The 20,918-nt window shown below is 46.3% G+C and overlaps 1 protein-coding gene across 3 annotated transcripts in view; it reads right to left on the reverse strand.

Annotated features, from left to right (window-relative positions):
• The window catches only part of LOC138820951 (tubulin polyglutamylase TTLL11-like), a 238,544-nt gene that overhangs the window by 38,435 nt on the left and 179,191 nt on the right, over nt 1-20,918 (reverse strand). For all 3 annotated transcript variants that reach the window (XM_070012962.1, XM_070012957.1, XM_070012965.1), the window contains one exon: nt 5,946-6,188. In XM_070012962.1, the coding sequence (XP_069869063.1) occupies nt 5,946-6,188 (243 nt within the window). The remainder of the gene's footprint in view (nt 1-5,945; nt 6,189-20,918) is intronic.

A 20,918-nucleotide genomic window follows, 5' to 3' on the forward strand; every position in this document is an offset into this window, starting at 1 on the left:
GACACTGAAAATGAATGCTAGCCGAGTGTTTATTATTTCCTTCTCTCTTGTTCTCTTCAAGGAACCTGGGGAGGAGGAGTGGGGAGTAGGCGGGAGAGTCAAGTTCAACTTCTGCTGCTTGTGTGGGCGCCCCAAAGCAGTACGGACCTCCACAATGAATATGCTTTTTTTTTCAAGGAGCTCCTGAGAAGGACTCTTGGTTCAGTGTAACATATGGCATAAATATGATTAATTCACAATCAAACAAAATTCAAACCAGAGTGGAGAGGAGAAAGAATAGTGTTAGTGACAGAAGAAGCTGATAAAGCTAACCCGCAAGACGGAACATACCGAGATCAAATTGGAAGCAGAGGGTACAGTCTTCCACTCTGGAGTTGTTGGGGTTTCTGGGTAAATTTTACTTTAGTATTTTACATTCATTCATTCACTCGCTCATTCCTTTGTGCTGGTACGAGGACTTGAACTCAGGGTCTGGGTGGTGTTCCTAAGCTCATTTGCTCAAGGCTAGAGCTCTACCACTTGAGCCACAATTTTTGCTTTTTTTTTTTTTTTGGATGGTTAATTGGAGATAAGATTCTCACTGATTGTCCTTCCTGGGTGGCTTTGAACTGTGATCCTCAGATCTCAGCCTTCTGAGTAGCTAAGATTCCAGGCATGAACCTCTGACACCTAGCCTCTGGGCACACTTTAAAAAGAAAAGTCTGTTAGAGGCTGTACACTATTTGGCCCACTTTTCCCTGCATCTCTCATGAAGTCAGGCATTGGTTTGGCAGGGGAGGGGGCTCATCTGTGGGTCCATCTGCTCCCGCTCACCCACCCCGACCTGAAGCATCAATCTCCATCCTCCTGGTCACCAGAGCTCCTGCTTAGTGCCTTGTCACAGATTGGGAATGGTGACTGCAGGACCTAATCGTCTCTAACAATGCCAAAATAGGTTTCTCATGCAAATGCCCTTAACGCGAGAACAAAGGGATGGAAAAATCCGAAAACCTATCACGTACACACCGAATGTTCTTTACATTACCCAGTTCCAGTCTGAGAGCACTATTATTACTATTTTGTTTTAAAGGAATCTTATATACTAGAACCATTCTTGATTCTGCCTTCTCTTTGGGATGAAGTATAAATGCAGCCATGCTCTTACTAGGGGCCTCCCTGGCGCTCAGACCACATATCACCCTGGATGGCCTCAATGGACCATCGTGCTTCGATTGAACGGCCGTGGTTGAAAGGATTTTCTCAATCACCCGCCTTTATCTTCACGTACTGCAATTATACATGGAAATCAATCTAGCGTTCTTTGGGAAACCCTCAGCCTGGCAGGGGCACTTCCCTAGGACAGGGTGTATGGGCTCCAGTGTCCCTAAGCCACCCCCCCCCCCCATCCTTTCTGACATAGCACACTGGGCTCCTTTATGCCCCCTACCTGCGCCCCTAACTCTGCAGGTAGTTAGGTTTTTGTTTTTTAAAGAAATTGTATTCTCTCTCCCTCCCTCCCTCCCTCCTTCCCTCCCTCCCTCCCTCTCTCTTCTCTCCTCTCTCTCTGTATATGTCCTAGGGCTTGAACTTAGGACCTGAGCACTCTCCCTGAGATTTTGTGCTCCAGGCTGGTGCTCTACCACTTTGAGCCCTCCTCCACTCCTGGCCTCTCTGGTGGAGAGATAAGAGTCTCATGGACTTTCTTGCTAGGGTTGGCTTTGAACCCTGAACCTTAAACCTCAGTCCCCTGAGTAGCCAGGATTATAGGCGTAAGCCACTGATGTCCAGCAAGTTTTATTATCTTTAAGTAGTTGTACAAGAGGTTTCATTTCAACATGTCAGACTCTAAGTACAATGGCCCTCAATCAATGTCACTCCTATCATCATTTCCCCCCACCTCTCCAGTGCCATCCATCCCCTCAATTTACCTAGCTCCATTTTCACATATGTCCATCGAATATTATGACTTCCTCTCTCCATTTGTCTGCCCTTCCTCCCTGACCTCACCCATCTCCCAACAACACAGCTTCCTGGAATGCATTTTGTTAGGCTATCAGTTGTTCAAAGGAGTTACGCCATTGCAGTCCTCCCCTGCTTACATCACACGGCAGCCAATGGATTTCTGCAGCAAGCTCGTGGTGCCCCACCTCTGACCTGTGCTTCCGCAGAATTTTACTAGAAATGCAAAGGAAGTGTTCCAGTGTGGATGCGAGCGCACTGCCTGCTCCCACGTGCCCACGGCCCCCAGCTGGACCAGGTGCTGCTTCTGATTCTAAACTTGGGCCACACACTGTCCTACTCTCCCTTTACTGCTGGCAACTCCTCCCTGGGAGCAGTCCAAATCCTGCCACCCCCAGACAGAGACTCCCCTGTTCTTATTTCCAGGGATCTCATGGCAAGCCCCACTGGGGAGACCCTGACCACCATCCCAATCTCTGCCTTCCTCATATGATTTTTGTTAGGTGGGAGTCCCCTGAGGGGCAGGGGGCAGAGTCTATTATTCACTGGGAGGGATGGGGAAGAAAAGGATGGGGAGGGCCTGGGTTCTTTGTACGGCTTTGGATCTGCACTGGAAGCCAAGCCATCCCTTCATGCTCTCTGGTCTTAGAGATTTCTGGGCCATGGAGCAGAGGCTGGGGATTGCCCAGAAAGTTCCTGACTTTGTTCTAGAAGGTCTGGGCCTAGTGGTGGTGGAATGCTTGGTTGTTCTGAGTCAGTGCCACAACAGGCCAGCCTGATGCTCCCACAGTGCCTTGCGTGCCTTCATGACCAGGGCCTGCTGTCACTGAGCTGTCTCTCCATGTTCTCAGGCCCAGGAATCACAAACGGGCAGAAACTTTTACTTATCTGATCTCTCTCTCCTCTTTTTCATCATAATAGGAGAATATGCACAGTTAGAAAAAGTCTCTTTTCCAGCTTCCCACCTACCAGGCAGTGGCTAGTAAGGTTTAAGTGGAAGTCATTGAATATAGCTTCTGGAAAAGGTTTTTCTCTTCCTTGTTTTTCTTCCTTTCCTTTCCTTCCTTCTTTCTTTTCTGTTTTTTTTTTCTTTTTCTTTTTTCGGTACCACTTCTGGAGTTTAAACTCAGGGCCAAGGTGCCATCCCTTAGCTTTGTTTGCTCAAGGCTGGCACTCTACCACTTGAGCCACAGCTCTACTTCTGACGTTTTGGCAACGGATTGGAAATAAGAGTCTGAAAAACTTTTCTGCTCAAGCTGGCTTCACATTACAGTCCTCAGGTCTCAGCCTCCTGAGTAGCTAGGATTACAGGTGTGAGTGAGCTTCCAGTGTCTCATGTGGGAAAGCTTTTAAAGGTATTTAATTCATCTGGTAGTGACTTTCCTTCCTTCTTCCTTCTTGCTGCCTAGAAGCTGATCAAGATAGCTGGATTTTGAGCAGCCATTCTGTGACCAGAATGTAATCCTGGATCTAGCAGGACATACTTGGGCTTGATGGGAAGAACGATGATGTCTGGGACAGAGATTATACTGGGGAGTCATCAGCCACTCCCATTGTCAATTTGCCCATTACATGAGAGAAAACTATTCTCCCTAAGCCATTTGCAGAAGGTTGTTTGTCTTATTACTGAGAGCCAAATGCAGTTATGAAATTAGTTGAAGGCTATCATAGTAGATAGTATTTTTATGGCAAATAATAAAGGTGCCAGTTGACTAATCTTGAAAATTCCCACAGTCTAATGGGAAGAAACCATAAACATCTCACTTAACAACTGACCTAGGCCCTTGGCCAGATAATTTATAGTCTGTTCTCCAACCTCACAACAACCACCCATTTTGCAGATGAGGAAACTGAGACTTGGAGGAAACAAAGCACTGACCTGGTGTTATTCAGCTATATAATAATATGCTTATTCTTGAAGCTAGTGGACCTGCCTGACCCCGAAATCCATGCTCTTAGTCTTTCCTGCCTCCAACCTCTTCTCCCACCCTAAACACACACGAAGTCCCTCGCAAATCACTCTGTGAATTTGTCTTCAGGTTTCCTAAAATGGCAAAAATTCCTGCCAGTACTTCTGCTTACTACCCCACTGGTTCCAGAATGCTACCATCCACTTTCTCTGGAGAAAAGCCTTTTGACAAAAATAGTTTCCAACTCAAGATGTCTAATTATTTGCTTTAGTGAAGAAAAACTGGGGAAAGTGTGATTTTGAGGTGCAACATGGAAATATTAAAACCAATGACAAGAAAAACAACAGCCACATTGAGGGCTGGCGGAGACTTTTTTCCTGTAGTGTATATGCTACAATAATCTGCTAATGAGCAATTAATTCTCTGTTGAAGCCAATTCAGATTTGTTGAAGGACTCTGCAAGTCATTCACTGGCACACACAACTTCGTGTCGGACTCTGTACAGCATGTGTGTGTGTGTGTGTGTGTGTGTGTGTGTGTGTGTGTGTGTGTGTGTGTGTGTGTTTGGGTGTATATTTTAAAAAAAAACAGCAAGCTTCATGGCATTCTTTAAACACTGTAGGAAGTAACTAACATATATCGATCATTTATCCCATGCTAGATGCTTCTGTGCTGCTCTAACTGATCTTCCACACACAATCCCAAGGCCTAGGCGGTTCTACCCCCATTTTTACAGGAAAAAAAAACCACAGAGGTCCAAGGATGGTCATGAAGCTGCCTTCAGGCCATGAGGCCAACAAGAGGTTCTAGACTACTCCCAGAATACTCTCGGATAATCCAAGGTAACTTAAGGGAAATTGATTACTATTGTAGCCTGCAGCAAAAAAAATACTTTTTTTGTTTTCTCACATTTCATCTCCTTTCAAATGCATGCAAATTTTGTATTATATTCTTTTTTGTAATATAGACTATAATATAATCATGTTATGTTCATCTTAGAGCAAATGTACCAAATTATTTATCAGCTGAATTATTTAACTTTCTGGAAACTGATCCTTGGAACAGAGGTGACTTGTTGCTTGACTATGTTTTTGTAAATGCTCAGCCCCAGCCCTCAACTACCTGGATGAACCCTGGATTGAGAAGCACAAAGTCTAACTTCATGGGTCTAATTATTATTATGATTATCATTATTAATATTACTTATAACAGTTCTGGGGCTTGAATTCAGGGCCTGGGATGTTTTGCTCAAGATTAATACTAACACTTGAGCCACAACTCTAATTCTGGCTCTTTGGTGGTTAATTAGAGGTAAGACTCTCACAGGCTTTTTTCTGCCTAGACTGGGTTTGAACTGGGATCCTCAGTTCTCAGCTTCCTGTGTAGTTAGGATTGTAAACACGAGCCACTGGCATCTGGCCAGGTCAAATTATTAAGATGTGTTTCAATACCTGGCTCAGGGTAGCTGCTGTGTTTGGATATGGTTTGAGTGGATGGAGGTGTGGTTCATGGTAAAATGGAAAAATCTTTAAGAGATGGCACCTAATGGGAGGTCTATAGGTCATCAGAGACAGGGCCTTATTACAGTGGTTCTTGTGGGACCCTGGATTCATTCCTGGGCCAGTGGGTTATAAGAATGGGCCTGACCCTGAACTGTTCTGTAGCTTCCTGTCTGGAGTCTCCCTTCCCCCAGCTCAGGCTCCCACCACAACATCATCTACCACCAGGCCCTCACCAAAGCGCTTCATCTTGGCATTTTCTCCAAAACTCTGAGTTAAACAAACCTTTTTTTTCTTTATAAAGTTTCCCAGCTTTATGCATCTTGTGACACTACTAAAACTCAGATGGATCCAGTAGTATATCTTTGTTTTGTTAACCACAGTCTTCAGGTGGTGAATGCTGTCACATCCATAATATTAATTATTTCAACCCAACAAGAGTTTATGATGTGCCAGACTCAGTGGCAGCCATGAGGCTCACCCAACCTCAAATGAGGTACTGACCCAGAACAACGGATCAGGGAGGCTCAGCCACCCAGCTGAGGGACTGGACTCCACTCCACCCAAGGCCCAAGCAGAGGAGACTCATTTCACTGACCTTATGAAGGTACGAAAGCCGGTGGGTCCCAGCTTCATGGTCCCCTTGATTCCCAGGAATCGGATAAACAGATTGGCCATCCTGTCCACCAAGCGCAGGTAGTTGAACTGCTTTGCGTACTTGGGGAACACCTGTTTGAGGCAAATGGAGGGCAGGTGGGCCTCAGGGCTGCTGTTGGCTCCCCCAGCGTTCTTGCTGTCCACGTCTTCCTTTCTGGCTACTGTTTTTCCAAGCTGCTGAGACCTGAAGTAATAAGGAATTCATGATATAGCCTCTGATGTCTCCATTTGAGATTTACGATAGCCCAGGGGATGTGTACTGCTGTGGTTTTTATTTTACAGACCTCGGAGAGGTGACTTGCCCCAGGCCCCCACCGCTAGTGTGCAGCAGCGCTGGGCTTGAACCCAGGTGCAGTTGCCACTGGAAATGTATGCTTCTACTAGGCTATCAGCCTGTTTTCCCAATCCAGGAAACTATCTTTACTGTACTCATGGCCCTAAGAGAACACTCCGCTATGAAGCAGGCTGGGTTTGATTTCAAACTCCTACTTGTGGGTAGTAATTGAATAATTAAGAAATATAAAAATCTCATTGAGGGCCTGGCAAGAAGCCAGAAGCACAGTTCACTGAACAATTTGCAAAGATACATCAGTTACCCAATTCTAGGAACAGGAACAATTACATTTCCTGGCTTAACTGTTTTCTTTATTTGGAACTCGTACCAAAAAAAAAATGATCAGAATGTTGTGATTCCTTAGTCTGCATATTTTATTCAGACATTATTCTGAGAGTCAAAGTTAGCAGTTAATAATTCTCAAATATCCACCGCTAACTCAGAATATCCTTTTCTTCTCCAGAACCATCTAGCACTTTTTCCTCACTCCAGATGTGTCCTCGCTTGAATGTCCCCACTACCTGCCAGCTACCCAGGCAGGAAAACAGCATCAATGCCGGCCCCGCTCCACCTGCCCTGCCTCCACAGCCAGTTTTACCCCCTTGGTCTTGAAACCTGCTCTCACTCTGCCCTGCCTGGCCTGATTTGCAACATCCTGTCTTCCTGACTCCATCTTGTATACTGCTACCTAAAGGAACCTCTTCTATTTATTTATTTTTATTTTTTGGTGGCAGTGCTGGGGCTTGAACTCAGGGCCTTTCATGCTTGCTTAGCATTTTTTGCTCAAGGCTTTCATGCTTGCTTAGCGTTTTTGTTCAGGGCTGGTATTCTACCACTTGAGCCAAACCTCCACTTCTGGCTTTTTGGTGTTAATTGGAGATAAGAGTCTTAGGGATTGTTCTGCTAAGGCTGACTTCAAAGTATGATCCTCAGACTTCAGCCTCCTGAGTAGCTGGGATTATAGGTATGAGCCACCAGCTTCAGACTGAGGCTATCTGGGGGAGGCAGTCCCTTGCTAACACTCTCTAGTTTGCACTCCTTATTCAAGCTCTCAAGGTTTGAATTCTTTTCAGGCCTCATTTCTAGTCCCTGCCTGGCCGGGCATAGCCTTTCCTTCTGGACTTTGAACACTGACCCTGTCTGCACCTTGCTGCCTAGGCCCAGGCCTGTGAGACCCTGGTGCTCACTCTGCTCCCAGTTCCCTTCCAAACTCAGTGCTTCTCTGTGCTTATAGCCTGCTTCCCTTTTGGGGCCCTATCACCTGTGGGGACAGGACCCTAAGCCTATTAGACATGGTGGGTAAAATGCATCCTGTTTGACGATCTCATCCAGGGAAACTGGACTCATGCTCCATGGTACCAAACTCAATACCATTCTCTTCATGGAATGGCAAAGTTTCAGTGCACCTACATCCAGGAAAACACAATGTCAGGCCCCACACTGAGCCTGGCACAGTCTGCCACTTTCAGGACCCACTGAGTCTCCTTGGCCGTGGATGCCCACTCTGTTCCTTGGTTATGCCCTCCTGTTTCCTGACTCCTGCCTGGGCCACTCTGGTTTTGATGCCAGCCTCTCCTGCTATGCTGTGAGCTTCCTGAAGGCAGAGGCCACACTTTATCCAATGCTCCTCCGGAGAGGGCCTGGCACGTCGCAGGTGCCCGGGGACTGCTCCGCTGGATTTGGCGAAGTGGGAAAGTTTGCTTTGAATAGCAATGTGAGCCCTAAAGAAAATATCAAAGTTCTGCTGCTTTATATCTTATAAACCCTTCTAAATGGGAGAAGTCATTCAAGAAATATCTTCCCTGACAATCCTGTCCAAAAGGATTGTCTCATGCCAGTCAAAAGAGCCTGTCTCCAGGAAGATCTCCCCAGAGTGAAGAGAGGGGCCCAGAAAACCTGCTCACTACTCCTTCTAAGTGAGTCTCAACTCTAGTCTCAAAGAAGGACAGGTAGAGGACAAAACAAAGGAAAAATCCCCTTGAGAGCTCACCAGTGTGGCGGCTTTTGGAAGACAAATGCTCCCCCTGTAAAGGGAAAGAGCCGGATCCCCCAGGAGTGGTAAATGTTCCCTTGGGTGTGCCACTTTCCTTCAGCAAAAGTGGTTTTGTGATTGTCACCTTGAACACTTCAGATAGTAAATACTAGTCAGGTGGTGACTTTTTAGACGAAAAGAAGTGTTTCCTCACTAAGATTATAAAGAAGAAAAATGCAGGAAAAGAAGTGATACTCTTACAGGAAATTAGCTCTTCAATTGCTGGAGAAGTGGCAGATGCCGGCAGTATTAGCACTCAGGAGGTTTTTGTGAAGGGGAAATATACAGTTTGAACACACCAAACAACAATGAAAACAGCTCTGAGAATAACTCAATCCTCAGAGCTGTCCCACATTTGTGATTTTGTTTTGCTCTTTCTGCACCTTTACATAGTCTTTGATTCTATCCCTGGTCGGGAAACTGAGAGTTGGCAAGGTGTCGCTCTCATTGCTCTGGCCGATTCTGAGTTGGGCAGGATTATGAATCAGTTTTTCTAAGACAGCCCTCAGCCTGCCTTGTTACCTCCTCATTTTAAAGCACATCACACATGATTCACAGCGGGGCCATAAAACCTAAATGTAACACAATGGTTTATGTTTAATTACAAGGAATTTTTAAATTGTAATTGATAGCTGGGTGCCAGTGGCTCACACCTATAATCCTAGCTACTTGGGAGGCTAAGATTGGGAGGATTGTGATTTGAAGACACCCTGGGCAGAAAACTTGAGACCCTTTGCTGAGAATTGCTAGATACAATAGACAATAGATAGATACAATAGAGTTTCCTTAAATAGGCAGCTCTCTGCCCAGGCACATGCCCTTGTGGGTACAGAGACCCTGTCTTAAAAAATAATCAGCACAAACGAAGGCTGGAGGTATGGCTCTGCATGCAGTCAGATCAACTGTCATGAAAGCATGAGGCTCTGAGTTCAAACCTGAAGAAGGAGGAGGAGGAAGAGTAGGAGGAGGAGGAAGAGGTAATTTGTGCTCCTTGTAGACATTTTGAGACATATCCAAAGGAATCAAAATCACTTCTAATGCCCCAGAGTTTGAAGATGCATGCATTAGTGTTTTCGTGTCTATAGTTATCGATAGGAAAATATTACATTAAATTACATTAAAAACTTTGTGCTCACAATGAGATGTACAAGTCATGTCGAAAAACGAACTTTACAACTTTGGTGTGTGTGGGGGGAGGGATACGAAGGGATGGGAAGGGGAAACAAAGCAGGAGGCTACAATGCTTGATAAGAAATGTGCTCATTATCTTACCCATGTAATTGTAACCTCTCTGTACAGTATTTTCACAATAAAAATATATTTAAAAAAATAAATAAAATGGAAATTCACAAGAAAAAAAAACTTTGTGCTCATCCGAAGTATCTTCTCATGGCACTTAGGTCAGATTTCACGAGCATATTTCCCATGGACATGTATATATTCCATATTAAGCCTGAACAAGAACATAATTAATTCCTTCTTCACTTAGATACTTAGTGATATATGAACTGGAGTGTGTTTAAAGACAGCTTGGTGAGCATTTTCCTTTCTAAGCAATGTGCTTCTTTTCCCAAATACCAAATGCTACAGCTACAGTGGCTTTGGAGATCATTCCACCCAACAATGTCATTTATTTTTGTCATGTAAAACATACACGAGAGTCTACCCAATTCACCATTTTAAAGTGTGCAGTTTGGTGGCATTTAGGACATTCATGAGGTTATATCATCATCATCATCATCATCATCATCATCATCATCATCATCATCATCATCATCATCACTACCTAGTTCCAGAACATTTCATAGCCCTATCATTTTAGAGAAGAAACTGAAACCCTGGTCAGCAGGGACATTAGTAACAATAGATGTTTTGGAGATAAGAGTCTTACAGACTTTCCTGCCTGGGCTGGCTTTGAAACGGAATCCTCAAATCTCAGCCTCCTGAGTAGTTAGGATTACAGGCACCTGGCACCAGGGAATCGCTTAATCAATGTATCCAGGGTGGTGGCCTCAGCTAGGCCTCCACACCTACTGGAGTTTCCCAGTGAATAGCTTCCCCCCACATCCACTCCCTCCCCCGCCCCCACTACATCCTGACTCAGCAGAATGAGTCTGTGTTCTTTTGCAGGTTTCTGGGTCTACTGATATTGAACATCCCTATTCTTCTAGAAGTCCCGTTGGGAGTCTCAAGCCCACCAGCCAGGCGGTTTTATTCACCTGGATGAAGCGCTAACAATGTAGCTGATATATAAGCAGGGATGAAACAATGAGAAATGGTATCTTTGCTGGAGATAATTGCAGTGATCACATTGAGAGCCAAGCCATGGCAAATACTGTAAAATCCTGTTGTTACTTAATAGCATTTTAATGGAAATGTTGAGCTTATGAAATGAAAGTGACTGGTAAAGAAAATATAAATCAAGCTTATGAGTCCTTTGGGATCAGTTTGGTTTTTTTAAAAAAATGAATTGGGTATCTCCTTGATTCATTAAAACAAGGCAAAGAATTCTGGAATATCTTGTCTATTAACATTTTTTTCAAATTAAATGGAATTCTTTTTCAAATGAAATGGAATTCCTTTTCATTAAAACTTGAAACGTTAACCAGGTGTTGGTGCCGCATGCCTATGATCCTAGCTATGCAGGAGGCTAAAACCTGAGGATCACAGTTCAAAGACTGCCTGGGCAGGAAAGTCTGTGAGACTCTTATCTCCAATAAATGACCAAGAAAAAGTCAGAAGTGGAGCTGTAGCTCAAGTGGTAGAGCACTAGTCTTGAGTAAAAGAAGCTCAGGGACAATATCTAGGCCCTGAGTTCAAACCCAAGGACCAGCAAAAAAAAAAGAAGAAAAGAAAAGAAAAATCTGGATGGTTGAAAAACCACTTATCAGCCAGGTGCCGGTGGCTCACGCCTGTAATCCTAGCTACTCAGGAGGCTGAGATCTGAGGATCATGGTGCAAAGGCAGCCCAGGCAGGAAAGTCTCCAATAAACTACTCCAATAAACTTCTAGAAAACCGGAAGTGGCTGTGGCTCAAGTGGTAGAGTGCTTGCCTTGAACTGAAGAGCTGAGGGACAGCGCCCAAGCCCAGAGTTCAAGCCCTACAACCTAGCAAAAACAAACAAACAAACAAACAAACTACTTATTTCTGTTGTTGCCCAGTAAGCTTACTGTTAAAATTGCTACTATTAGCAAAGCACAGTGGCACATACTTGTAATCCCAGGTACTTGGGAAGTAGAGATAGGGAGGATGGAGGTTCAAGGCCATCCCAGGCAAAAAGTTATTGAGATTCCATTGTGAATCAATAAACTGAGCATGGTGGTCTATTCCTGCCCTCTTAGCTATTCAGGATTGTGGTCTGATGCCAGTCCCCAACCATATCTGAAAAACCACTAAAGCAAAAAAGGGCTTTAGAGACCTCAGCTATGTGGAGCATTGGGGGAAGCAGTTTATCTCTGCATCTCATCTGTTCTTATAACAAGTCAATGAGAGGCGTGAAAGGTTCCCCGTTGGTAGATTAGGGCCTTGAGGCCCCAAGAGGCCATGCAAATTCACACGGTTGGCAGTGGAGTCAGGGTTCGTGCTTGGGGCTCTCACCCCATGCTTAGTTACCTGCATCAGATCAGTGAGAGGACGCATCCCCAGAAATTAGCAAAGGAGGCAGGTGTGTGAGACGGAATTCTAGTTCCTGAGGATTTGCTGGAATTCTCTCTAGAGAATTCATAGGCACCCAGGGCCCTGGATCCAAGGCTGAGGTGGGTGTGGTCCCTGCCGCATAGTGGCCTGTGACCAAGGGAAGAGGTAAGACACACACACACACACACACACACACACACACACACACACACACACACACACACACACACGACAATGACGATTCTGGTAGGCCCTGCTTTAATTTGAGAATGTGGTAAGCTTGCAGGCAAGGAGTGGCAAAGTCAAGCTGGTGGTAAATATAACTCTCCCAGAAGCACATGTTCTGAGTTGAGATGGGAGAGTGGGGGTATCAGGAAACTTCTAGAATCGTCTAGATGGACTGTTTTGAGACTGCGGTCCACCTTTGTGCAGCCGAGACCTAGGGACTCAGACATGGAGAGCAGGCTGGGCCTCTTGTCGTAGCAACCCCATGGGTGGTCCTGAGGGATGCCGCAGGAATCTAACCATCGCTGGTCTAGGTGACTGAAGATGAGGCCCCAAGGAGGACGGCTGCAATGGGCGCAGAGCCAGGGAGCTGGCGCCAGAGACGCTGCACGGGCAAAGACTTGGCAGCCTCTGCTTCAACATGGGGACAGAACGGCAGAGCACATCCTGGATTGTGTTCCTGGCGAGGCTGAGGCTTGGCAGGACAGTCCGGTGGGCAGGGACGGGGCATGGCAGAGGGATGTGAGCAGGCCCCCGCCCCTGCTTCTCGGGCCAAGACAGGCCCCTCTGTCACCAGGAGATTTCATACGTGCTTGTATCATACTGGCATTGCTGAAGAAAATGCTAACCACGCACCAATGGAGTGCCTTAAATTAGACTTGCAGCTCATTTCAAGACTTGGAGGACGAAGTCACTAAAAATAAACATAACGATTATATAGCCCAGCTCTGTCACTTTATAAATCTGTGCCATGACAGAGGCCCCATTTGCTTGATGGGCGATGCTGTGCAATTTGAAGAGAAGATGTTAGACTATGAAACAGATGAGGCTTGAGTTTCCAAAGTGACTGAGGGAGAAAGAAGGACTTAATGAGGAACCACTGTCTAATATTCAAGTCCCTTTAAAACCCAGACTCATGCACCTGCCTGGCTGCTCTGTCCCTGTTCGCCTCTAGCACCAAGTGTCATCTCCAGTGACAGACAATACTGGTAGCACTTCGTTCACGGAAGGAACTGCAGGTTAAAAACAAGGAATCCTACCTGGGCTGCCAGTGGCGCAAGCCTATAATCCTAGCTTCCCTGGAAGCTGAGATTTGAGGATCACAGTTCAAAGCCAGCCCTGGCAGGAAGTCCGGGAAACTCATCTCCAATTAGCCACCATAAAAAGCTGAAAGTGGAGCTGTGACTCAAGTGGTAGAATGCTGGGCTTGAGCAAAAAAACTCAGGGATAGTGCTCAGGCCCTGAGTTCAAGCCTCAAGGGGGACACACACACACACACGCACGCGCGCGCGCACGTGCGCACAAAATAAACCATAGATAAAAATACAGTGAAGTAGGCATTATGAGGAGACAAACTTACAGGCTTCTGATCTAGCATAGAAAGTCAGCCAGTCACTGCTCCTAACCCTTAAAGCAGTTTCCACACCCAGGGGCTCTCCGGCCCTGAGAGCCCTGAGGGCCAGGTTACTGGTAACATTTCCTTTTGGCCTTGGCAATAATCTTATACATTAAATATTATAGACTGAGTATTCACCTCTACTCCTCAAATCCAAAGGAGCAGAATTCCAAAAAATATCACCATCTGGCTCATCAACACCAAGCCCCAAGTGGAAAATTCTGCCCCAAGAAACTTTGCTTTATGCACAAATAACCTCCAGCCTATACCTATAAGGAGTATATGAAACATCTATAAGGTATCTCATTATGCACGTAGAAATATTTCAAAATCTGAAAGAAAATACCAGCAATTTGAACTGCTTCTGGACCTACACATTTTGGATAAGGAAATGCTCACCTTGTATAAGTAGTCCCCTTTTACTAATGAGAAAAAAAAAGAGTTCACAGAGGTCAACCTACTTTCTGAAGGTCACTCAGCTGTTTAATTGGAGCCCAGATTTGTTTGAGTTCAAGCCAGGCACTTTCCACGGAGGCATCTCAACCTGTTATCATTATGCAACTGCTTTAAACTTATTTTCTCCTCCCTTAACACAAGAGACAGAAGCCTCTCACTTTATGGGGGGTTGTGAAACTTAAGAGGAGGAAGGATGAAAGTGTACTGTCTATGCTATGAAGACAAAATGGAGGGTGTTGCTTAGAATAAAAATGAGCCTTGCCAGATGCTGGTGGCTCACATTGTAATCCTAGTGACTCAGGAGGTGGAGAGATGAGGATCGTTGTTTGGAGCCTTCCCTGGGCAGAACAATCCTCAATTCTTATCTCCAATTATTGGGCAAAAAGCTGGATGTGGAGGGGTTGCGGCTCAAGTGGTAGAGTGTGGGCTGTGAGTGAAAACTTGAGAGAGAGCACAAGGCCCTGAGTTCAAGCCTAGTACTGGTGCATGCGTGTGTGTGCGAGTGTGCGTGCACACGTGCGTGCTCACACGCACGCACAGAGCAGCCTTTCTATACAGCACCAGGGTGGGACTGGCTGGAAGGGTCCAGCATCATGTGGAAGTGGCTGGTTTTTTATAATTTGCCAAACAAATCCATCTGTTACCTTGAACCTAGGGCCTCAGGAGGATGGAGGATGGAGAATGCTTGTCCAATGCAGATTAGCGAGGGATCTTGTGAAGAAGCAGAGCCTGGGGCTCTGTCATGCTGGGGGATGGATGGGTGAAGCCACTGGCCTGGGCTTGCTTGCTGCTTGAGCATTTTCCTACTCAGCCTGACCATGAATTAGCACAAGGACAAACACTAAAACTTATTCTAAATCTTAGCATTGTGGTTCCCATAGCCCCAGAACTCAGGCCATTTCAGAGCTGGAGGGGCCTTTGGGGTTACTCGGCACAGCCCTCTCATTTTCTGGATGAAGGAACTGACAGCTCTTTTTAACACAGACCTCCAATATGCTTCTTTTCTGGCTGGGCACTCTCTGCCCTGAGCCCCGGAGCGCTGGCCGAGGTCGAGCGTGTGTGAGTGGCTTCACCGCTGCCCCTTTTACTCTGTGATGCAGCACAGACGCTGTATAGACAGAACATTCTCTGCTCTGGCCAGGGAACCGCTCAGGACAGATCCGCTCCATGTGATCTGGGTAGTTTGGGTGCAGCTTTGGGGACATCAATCAAAACATGGCTGGACTCCCAGTGCTGCCATTAAATTTCCTCCCTTTTGTGCTTGAACTGGGGGCCTGGCGCTGCCCCTTAGCTTATTTGCTCAAGGCTGGTACTCTACCACTTGATCCATGTTTCCCACTTCTGGATTTTTGATGGTTGCTAGGAACCAGAGAAGGTTTACTTGCTGGACAAGGCTTCAGCTTTCTAGTAGAGTGTCTGTGGCCCCCTGCTGTCTGGTCACTACCTTCCAGACCCCATGTCCCTCCCTCCTGCTGTAAGTGCTCTTCCCAGACTAGCCACTTGAACACCACCCATCCTTCGAAGAGTCTGCAGCACCTCTTCCAAAATGCTTTCCACAGCTTAGAGAACAACAAAACCCTCCTGACCGTAGGTATCATCACAATCATCTTCTCATTAAGAAGTTTACTCTACTCATAGCTGCTGAGGAATTTGAGATCTGGAGGATGGCAGTTCAAAGTCAGCTCAGTCAGAAAACTCCACAAGAATCCATTTCAACGCCCCTCCCCCCAAAACCAAAATCCAGGCAGGAGGTATGACTCAAATGGTAGATCACCAGCCAAGCAAGTTGAGGACCCTGAGTTCCAAACCCCAAGACCACCCTTCGAAAACATCTTTCCTGCGAGCTGGGAACTTGGTGGCTCACGCCTGTAACCCTGGCTACTCAGGAGGCTAAGAGCTGAGAATCTCGGTTTGAAGCCAGCCTGGACAGGATAGTCTGTGAAACTCTTACCTCCAGTTAACCACCAGAAAACCAGAAGTAGCGCTGCGGCTCCAAGTGATAGAGCGCTAGCCCTGAGCAAAAAAAGCTCAGGGACAGTGCCCAGGCCCTGAGTTCAAGCCCCACACCAACAACAAAAGGAAAACACTTTATTGAGGACCGGATAAGGCTAAGCCTTTGGTGACATGGTGTTTCTTTATAGCTATTATCATACCCATGCTCAGTGACTATTTGTGTAACCATCTGTGGAATGTCTCTCTATCCTTCACTAGATGGTGAATTCCCGAAGGGCACAGGTCACCATTGCTTGGTTTGTGACTAAACCTATAGCCTTAAGAGAGCTTCCTTGTTGGGCTGGGAAGGTGGCTCAGTGGTAGAATGCTTGCCTTGTATGCATGAAGCCCTGGGTTCGATTCCTCAGCACCACATAAGTGGAAAAAACCGGAAGTGGCATTGTGGCTCAAGTGGTAGAGCGCTAGCCTTGAGCTGAAGAGCTGAGGGACAGCGCCCAGGCCCAGAGTTCAGGCCCCACAACTGACAAGATAAAAGAGCTTCCTCTTACCTGTGCCTCTGTATACTGGGATTACAGGCACTATCACACCTGGCCTATGGAAGCCACATCTTAAATCCCAACACTATCCCAACCTTCTGCTTGTATTGTTGCCATGGCTCTTCCCTCCTCTTTCCCTCTCTTGGTTGCTTAAAGAGCCTATCAACACCCTGGGAGAACAAAGCCTTCGTAGTGGCAGCAAAAGACTGCCTGCGTGACAGTTGGAAGCAGCGGCAGTATTAGCCTGTTTTAGAACCTCCAAAATTAGCAGAAAAGGCCAACTTGAGCTCTCATTGTGTAGCTTTGCTAATGAAGGGATCCTTTTAATTACACACTCAGCGCGAGTCTGCAATATAAAACATCGCAGTGTTAAACACAGATCTGCCCGCAAGTACGGGGCTGTGCGAGAGTGGAGGGTGAGTGAGCGGAGTTTGGGGGAGCCATCTGTGGAGGTTATGCTGTATTTCTTACACCATCAGTTCTTTTTGGTCTCTAATATCACCTAGACCCAGTTCATGTTCTGAGTAATCTGAATTCTGTTCTGAATGCTGCAGAGCCAACACGTCTTACTCCTGAGTCTGTGAACGTATTCCAGGCCAGCCAGCACCCAGCCCCGACGTCCCAGTCAAACCAGCCTGCTTTGCGCATGTCACTTGACACTGGCTGATTTCCCTGGGGGCTTCTTCCCACACAGTGGTGCTAACGTACGTGCAAACCCTAGCCACCTTTGCTCCATGGCGCGCGTGGCGTTCGCGTCTTGCATCCCTTTTGCATCATTCTGTATGAATTTGGCACTAATGCGAGGGTGATAGGGGGCTGGAGGGGGTGATCCCAGAGACCTTGCCCGGGCAAGGGTGCCCTGACTTTGCCTTTGTGTGGCAGGGGAAATGGGGGGGGGTGTGATCCTATGGTTGCTGGGTCTGTAAGGAAGATATTCTGCCCACTCTTTTTTTTCTTCTTCTCTCTCTCCCTGCCCCTTTTTATTGTGCCGATACTAGGCCTTGAACTCAGGGTCTGGGCATTGTTCCTTAGTTTTTTTATTCAAGGCTACTACTATCATTGAGCCACTGCTCCACTTCTAGTTTTTTGGTGGTTAATTAGAGATAAGGGGATCTTAGAGCCTTTCTTGTCTGAGCTGGATTTGAACCGTGATCTTTAGGTCTCAGTCTCCTCAGTAGCTAGGGTTACAGGTGTGAGCCACCAGTGACTTGCACCTGCCCACTCTCTCACAGCTCATCCTAAATGCCAGTGCACAAGTCTTCCCCTACCCTTCCACTCTGAAAACATACCCTTTTGCAATTCCCACAGCACATCATTGGAGAACTGGTCATATTCTCAACGTGCGTTATGGCCATTTATGTTTGTGGCTTCTCCTTCCTGAAACACTATGACTTGAATGGAAATAGAATCCATTTTGTGGTTATCACTCATTAGACTGTCTGTCTGACTCTGTATCTCTGTCTCTGTCTCTGTGTCTCTGTGTCTGCCTCTGTGTCTGTCTCTCTCTGTGTCTCTGTCTCTCCTCTCCTTTCTCTGTCTCTTTGTCTGTCTCTCTGTCTCTGTCTCTCCTCTCCTCTCTCTGTCTCTCTGTCTGTTTCTCTGTCTGTCTCTGTCTCATCTCTCTGTCTCTCTATCTCTGTCTCTGTCTCTCTTTCTCTCTCACTTTCTCTGTGATTTAATTCAGGCCTGGTACTAGCTTTGTTGCTCGAGTTTGGGACTCTGCTATTTGAGCCTAAGCTCTGCTTCCATATTATTTCTGGTTAAGAGATGAGAGTCTCATGGACTTCCTTCCCAGGCTGGCTTTGAACCACAACCCTCAGATCTCAGCCTCTAGAGTAGCTAGGATTACAGGAATGTGACACCAGTTCTGGAAGCTACTCTCTGTCTCTGTCTCATCTCTCTGTCTCTGTCTCTCTCCCTCCCGACCTCTCTCTTTCTCGACATGGTTTTTCATGCTAGCCTTGAACTTGTGATCCTCCTGTCTGAGATTATAGGCATGAGCTACAGATCGCCTGATGGGCACTGGCTCTGCAAGTAGGGATGTAGGGTCAGCTCAAGCCCATCTCCTCTAGAAGAATCCATGGCCTCCTTCAACCCATTACATTCTTTTTCTCAAAGAACGTTTGTCCTAACAAAATTAGATTTTAAAAATTGAGCTAATAAATTAGGCATGCATATTAGCAATTGGGTCCAGAGAGAAAGTCTAACTTTTTTTCTCTATGCAATTTGAATTCCCCTACCATAGAGTTGTTGTCAAAATCCATTAAGGTATTTAATTTCTCTTGTCACTGCTCAATTCCCCAAGCAGACATCCAGATAGTGTGCAGTGTGTTTCTCACAGAAGTACTAAATGTTTAGTTATCATGGTACAGTTTTTAGATGATGTCTCCCAGATGATCCCAGAAACCCTAGAGGAACTGTGGGACCTCAAGTACAAGGTTGAGGTGGCAGCGGAGAGCCATGGCTCGTAAGAGACTGCAGATCAGGCAGGCCTGAGGTTCAGCCCCGTAACTGTCACTGATCAGCCAGGTGACCTTGGGGAAGGCACTGAGCTTTTCTGGACATCAGTTTTCTCATTTGCAAAGTGGTGACAATTTCAGACCCCACAAGGTTTTAGTAAGTGCTCAATGGAATACTAAATATAAAGAACGCTGTAGAACAAGACAGTCAACCTCTCCCCCCGCCAACCCAAGCTGAGGAGATGCATAGCACAGAGTCTGGATTGACCCCACTCCACTCCCTTTTCCAAGAGAGAGCCTTAGGGAGCAGTGTGTCAATGGCTAGATTCACTGTGTCTTGTCCCTTTTTCTTTCTTTCTTTTTACAAGGTAGCTTCTCTTCACCACTCAATCATTCAAATAAATATCCCCACTTGATGGGAGCCAAAGGTTTCCATGCCAACAGGATTGTGGTGGGTATCTGACCCTCAAGAAGGAGAATAAAAGAGTCTGCCATGTATTTTACCTACTGTTGGAGCTCAGGTTCTTCCTCGGTTGTCATGGCAACGTCTACTAACCTACCCTGTCCAGCCACATGCTGGAGGGCAAGGGGGCTGGATGAGTAGGAGATAGAAGTTGAGGAACCAGAGGCAGGCAGAAGTACTTCACCATGTTCATGAGACAAGGGCTCTCGCCAAACCAAACCGGTTCACCAAACAAAACCACTGGCAACAATACATCGCTTGCCAGGAGACATGTTGTACAGATGCACTTCATTATTATAAACAATTTATTTCCTCATCTAGGACCCAGAGAGAGAGAGCGTGCAGCATGGGACACCTGTGTCTCTCCTGTCATGCTCAGCATTTGGGGGACTGAGGTAGGTGACCACTGCCTGTTACTATGGCAACAAGCCATCTTCCATCTCTGATCTAAGGCAGCCTGACAAGCAGAATGCAGTGCACCCATTTTACAGACAATAAACCCGAGAGCTGCGAGGAACCAATACATACAAATCCTTGTTTCTGTTCTGAGTTTGCTTTCTGTCCCCCCAAAAGCCTTCACCTGAGATAGCACTGGAATTTGTCCAAATAGGTTCAATTCTTTTCTCTCACTCTTTGGCTCCATGTAGCTTTGAAAAGTCACCTTCTAAACCCAATACCTGCCAGACAAATCCACCCAGATGTCCCACTTGCCTCTCAGTGAGTTCAGCGTACCAAGCTGAACGCAATTTGTTCCCCAGAACCTGTTCCTTGCTGGTTCCATGTTGTTATTGGCAACTGCCTCCTTGCAATGAGCCAAGTTTGAAACCCTCAAGTCAGCTCTGGAGTCGTCTTCTTCCTCATCCCCACCTCTGAGAAACAGCTCAGGGAGCCTCCTCCACTCACAGGCTCCAATAGGGGTCCTCCAGGGAGGCCCAGCAGGTGGAAAGTCTGCGAGGAGGTGATTAACCACAAAAGACAAGGGGTCAGGCTGCCTGGGCTCTCACGTGTACTCTAAACACATTTTCTCATTTAATCCTTCCCCCCACCCTATGAGGTTATTCATAGTCTTTTTTTTTCCCCCCGGTCTGTCACTGGACTTGAACTCAGGGCCTGGGCTATGTCCCTGAGCTTTTTGCTCAAGACTAGTGCTCTACCACTTTGAGCCACAGCTCCACTTCCAGTTTTCTGGTGGTTAACTGGAGATAAGAGTCTCATGGACTTTCCTGCTTGGGCTGGCTTTGAACTGCGATCCTTAGATCTCAGCTTTCTGTAGCTAGGATTACAGGTGTGAGCCACCAGCACCCAGCTCTTATTATTGTTAATATCATTTCCAATTTCTAGGTGAGACACTTTCTCTATGAGAGCAGGGGTGACATAACTGGCCCAAGGTTATCTAGTTTAGAAATGGCAAAGGCAGATTATG

This window comes from Dipodomys merriami, unplaced genomic scaffold (assembly GCF_024711535.1).
Source record: "Dipodomys merriami isolate MVZ:Mamm:240054 unplaced genomic scaffold, mDipMer1.0.p SCAF_11, whole genome shotgun sequence".
Taxonomy (NCBI): Eukaryota; Metazoa; Chordata; class Mammalia; order Rodentia; family Heteromyidae; genus Dipodomys; species Dipodomys merriami.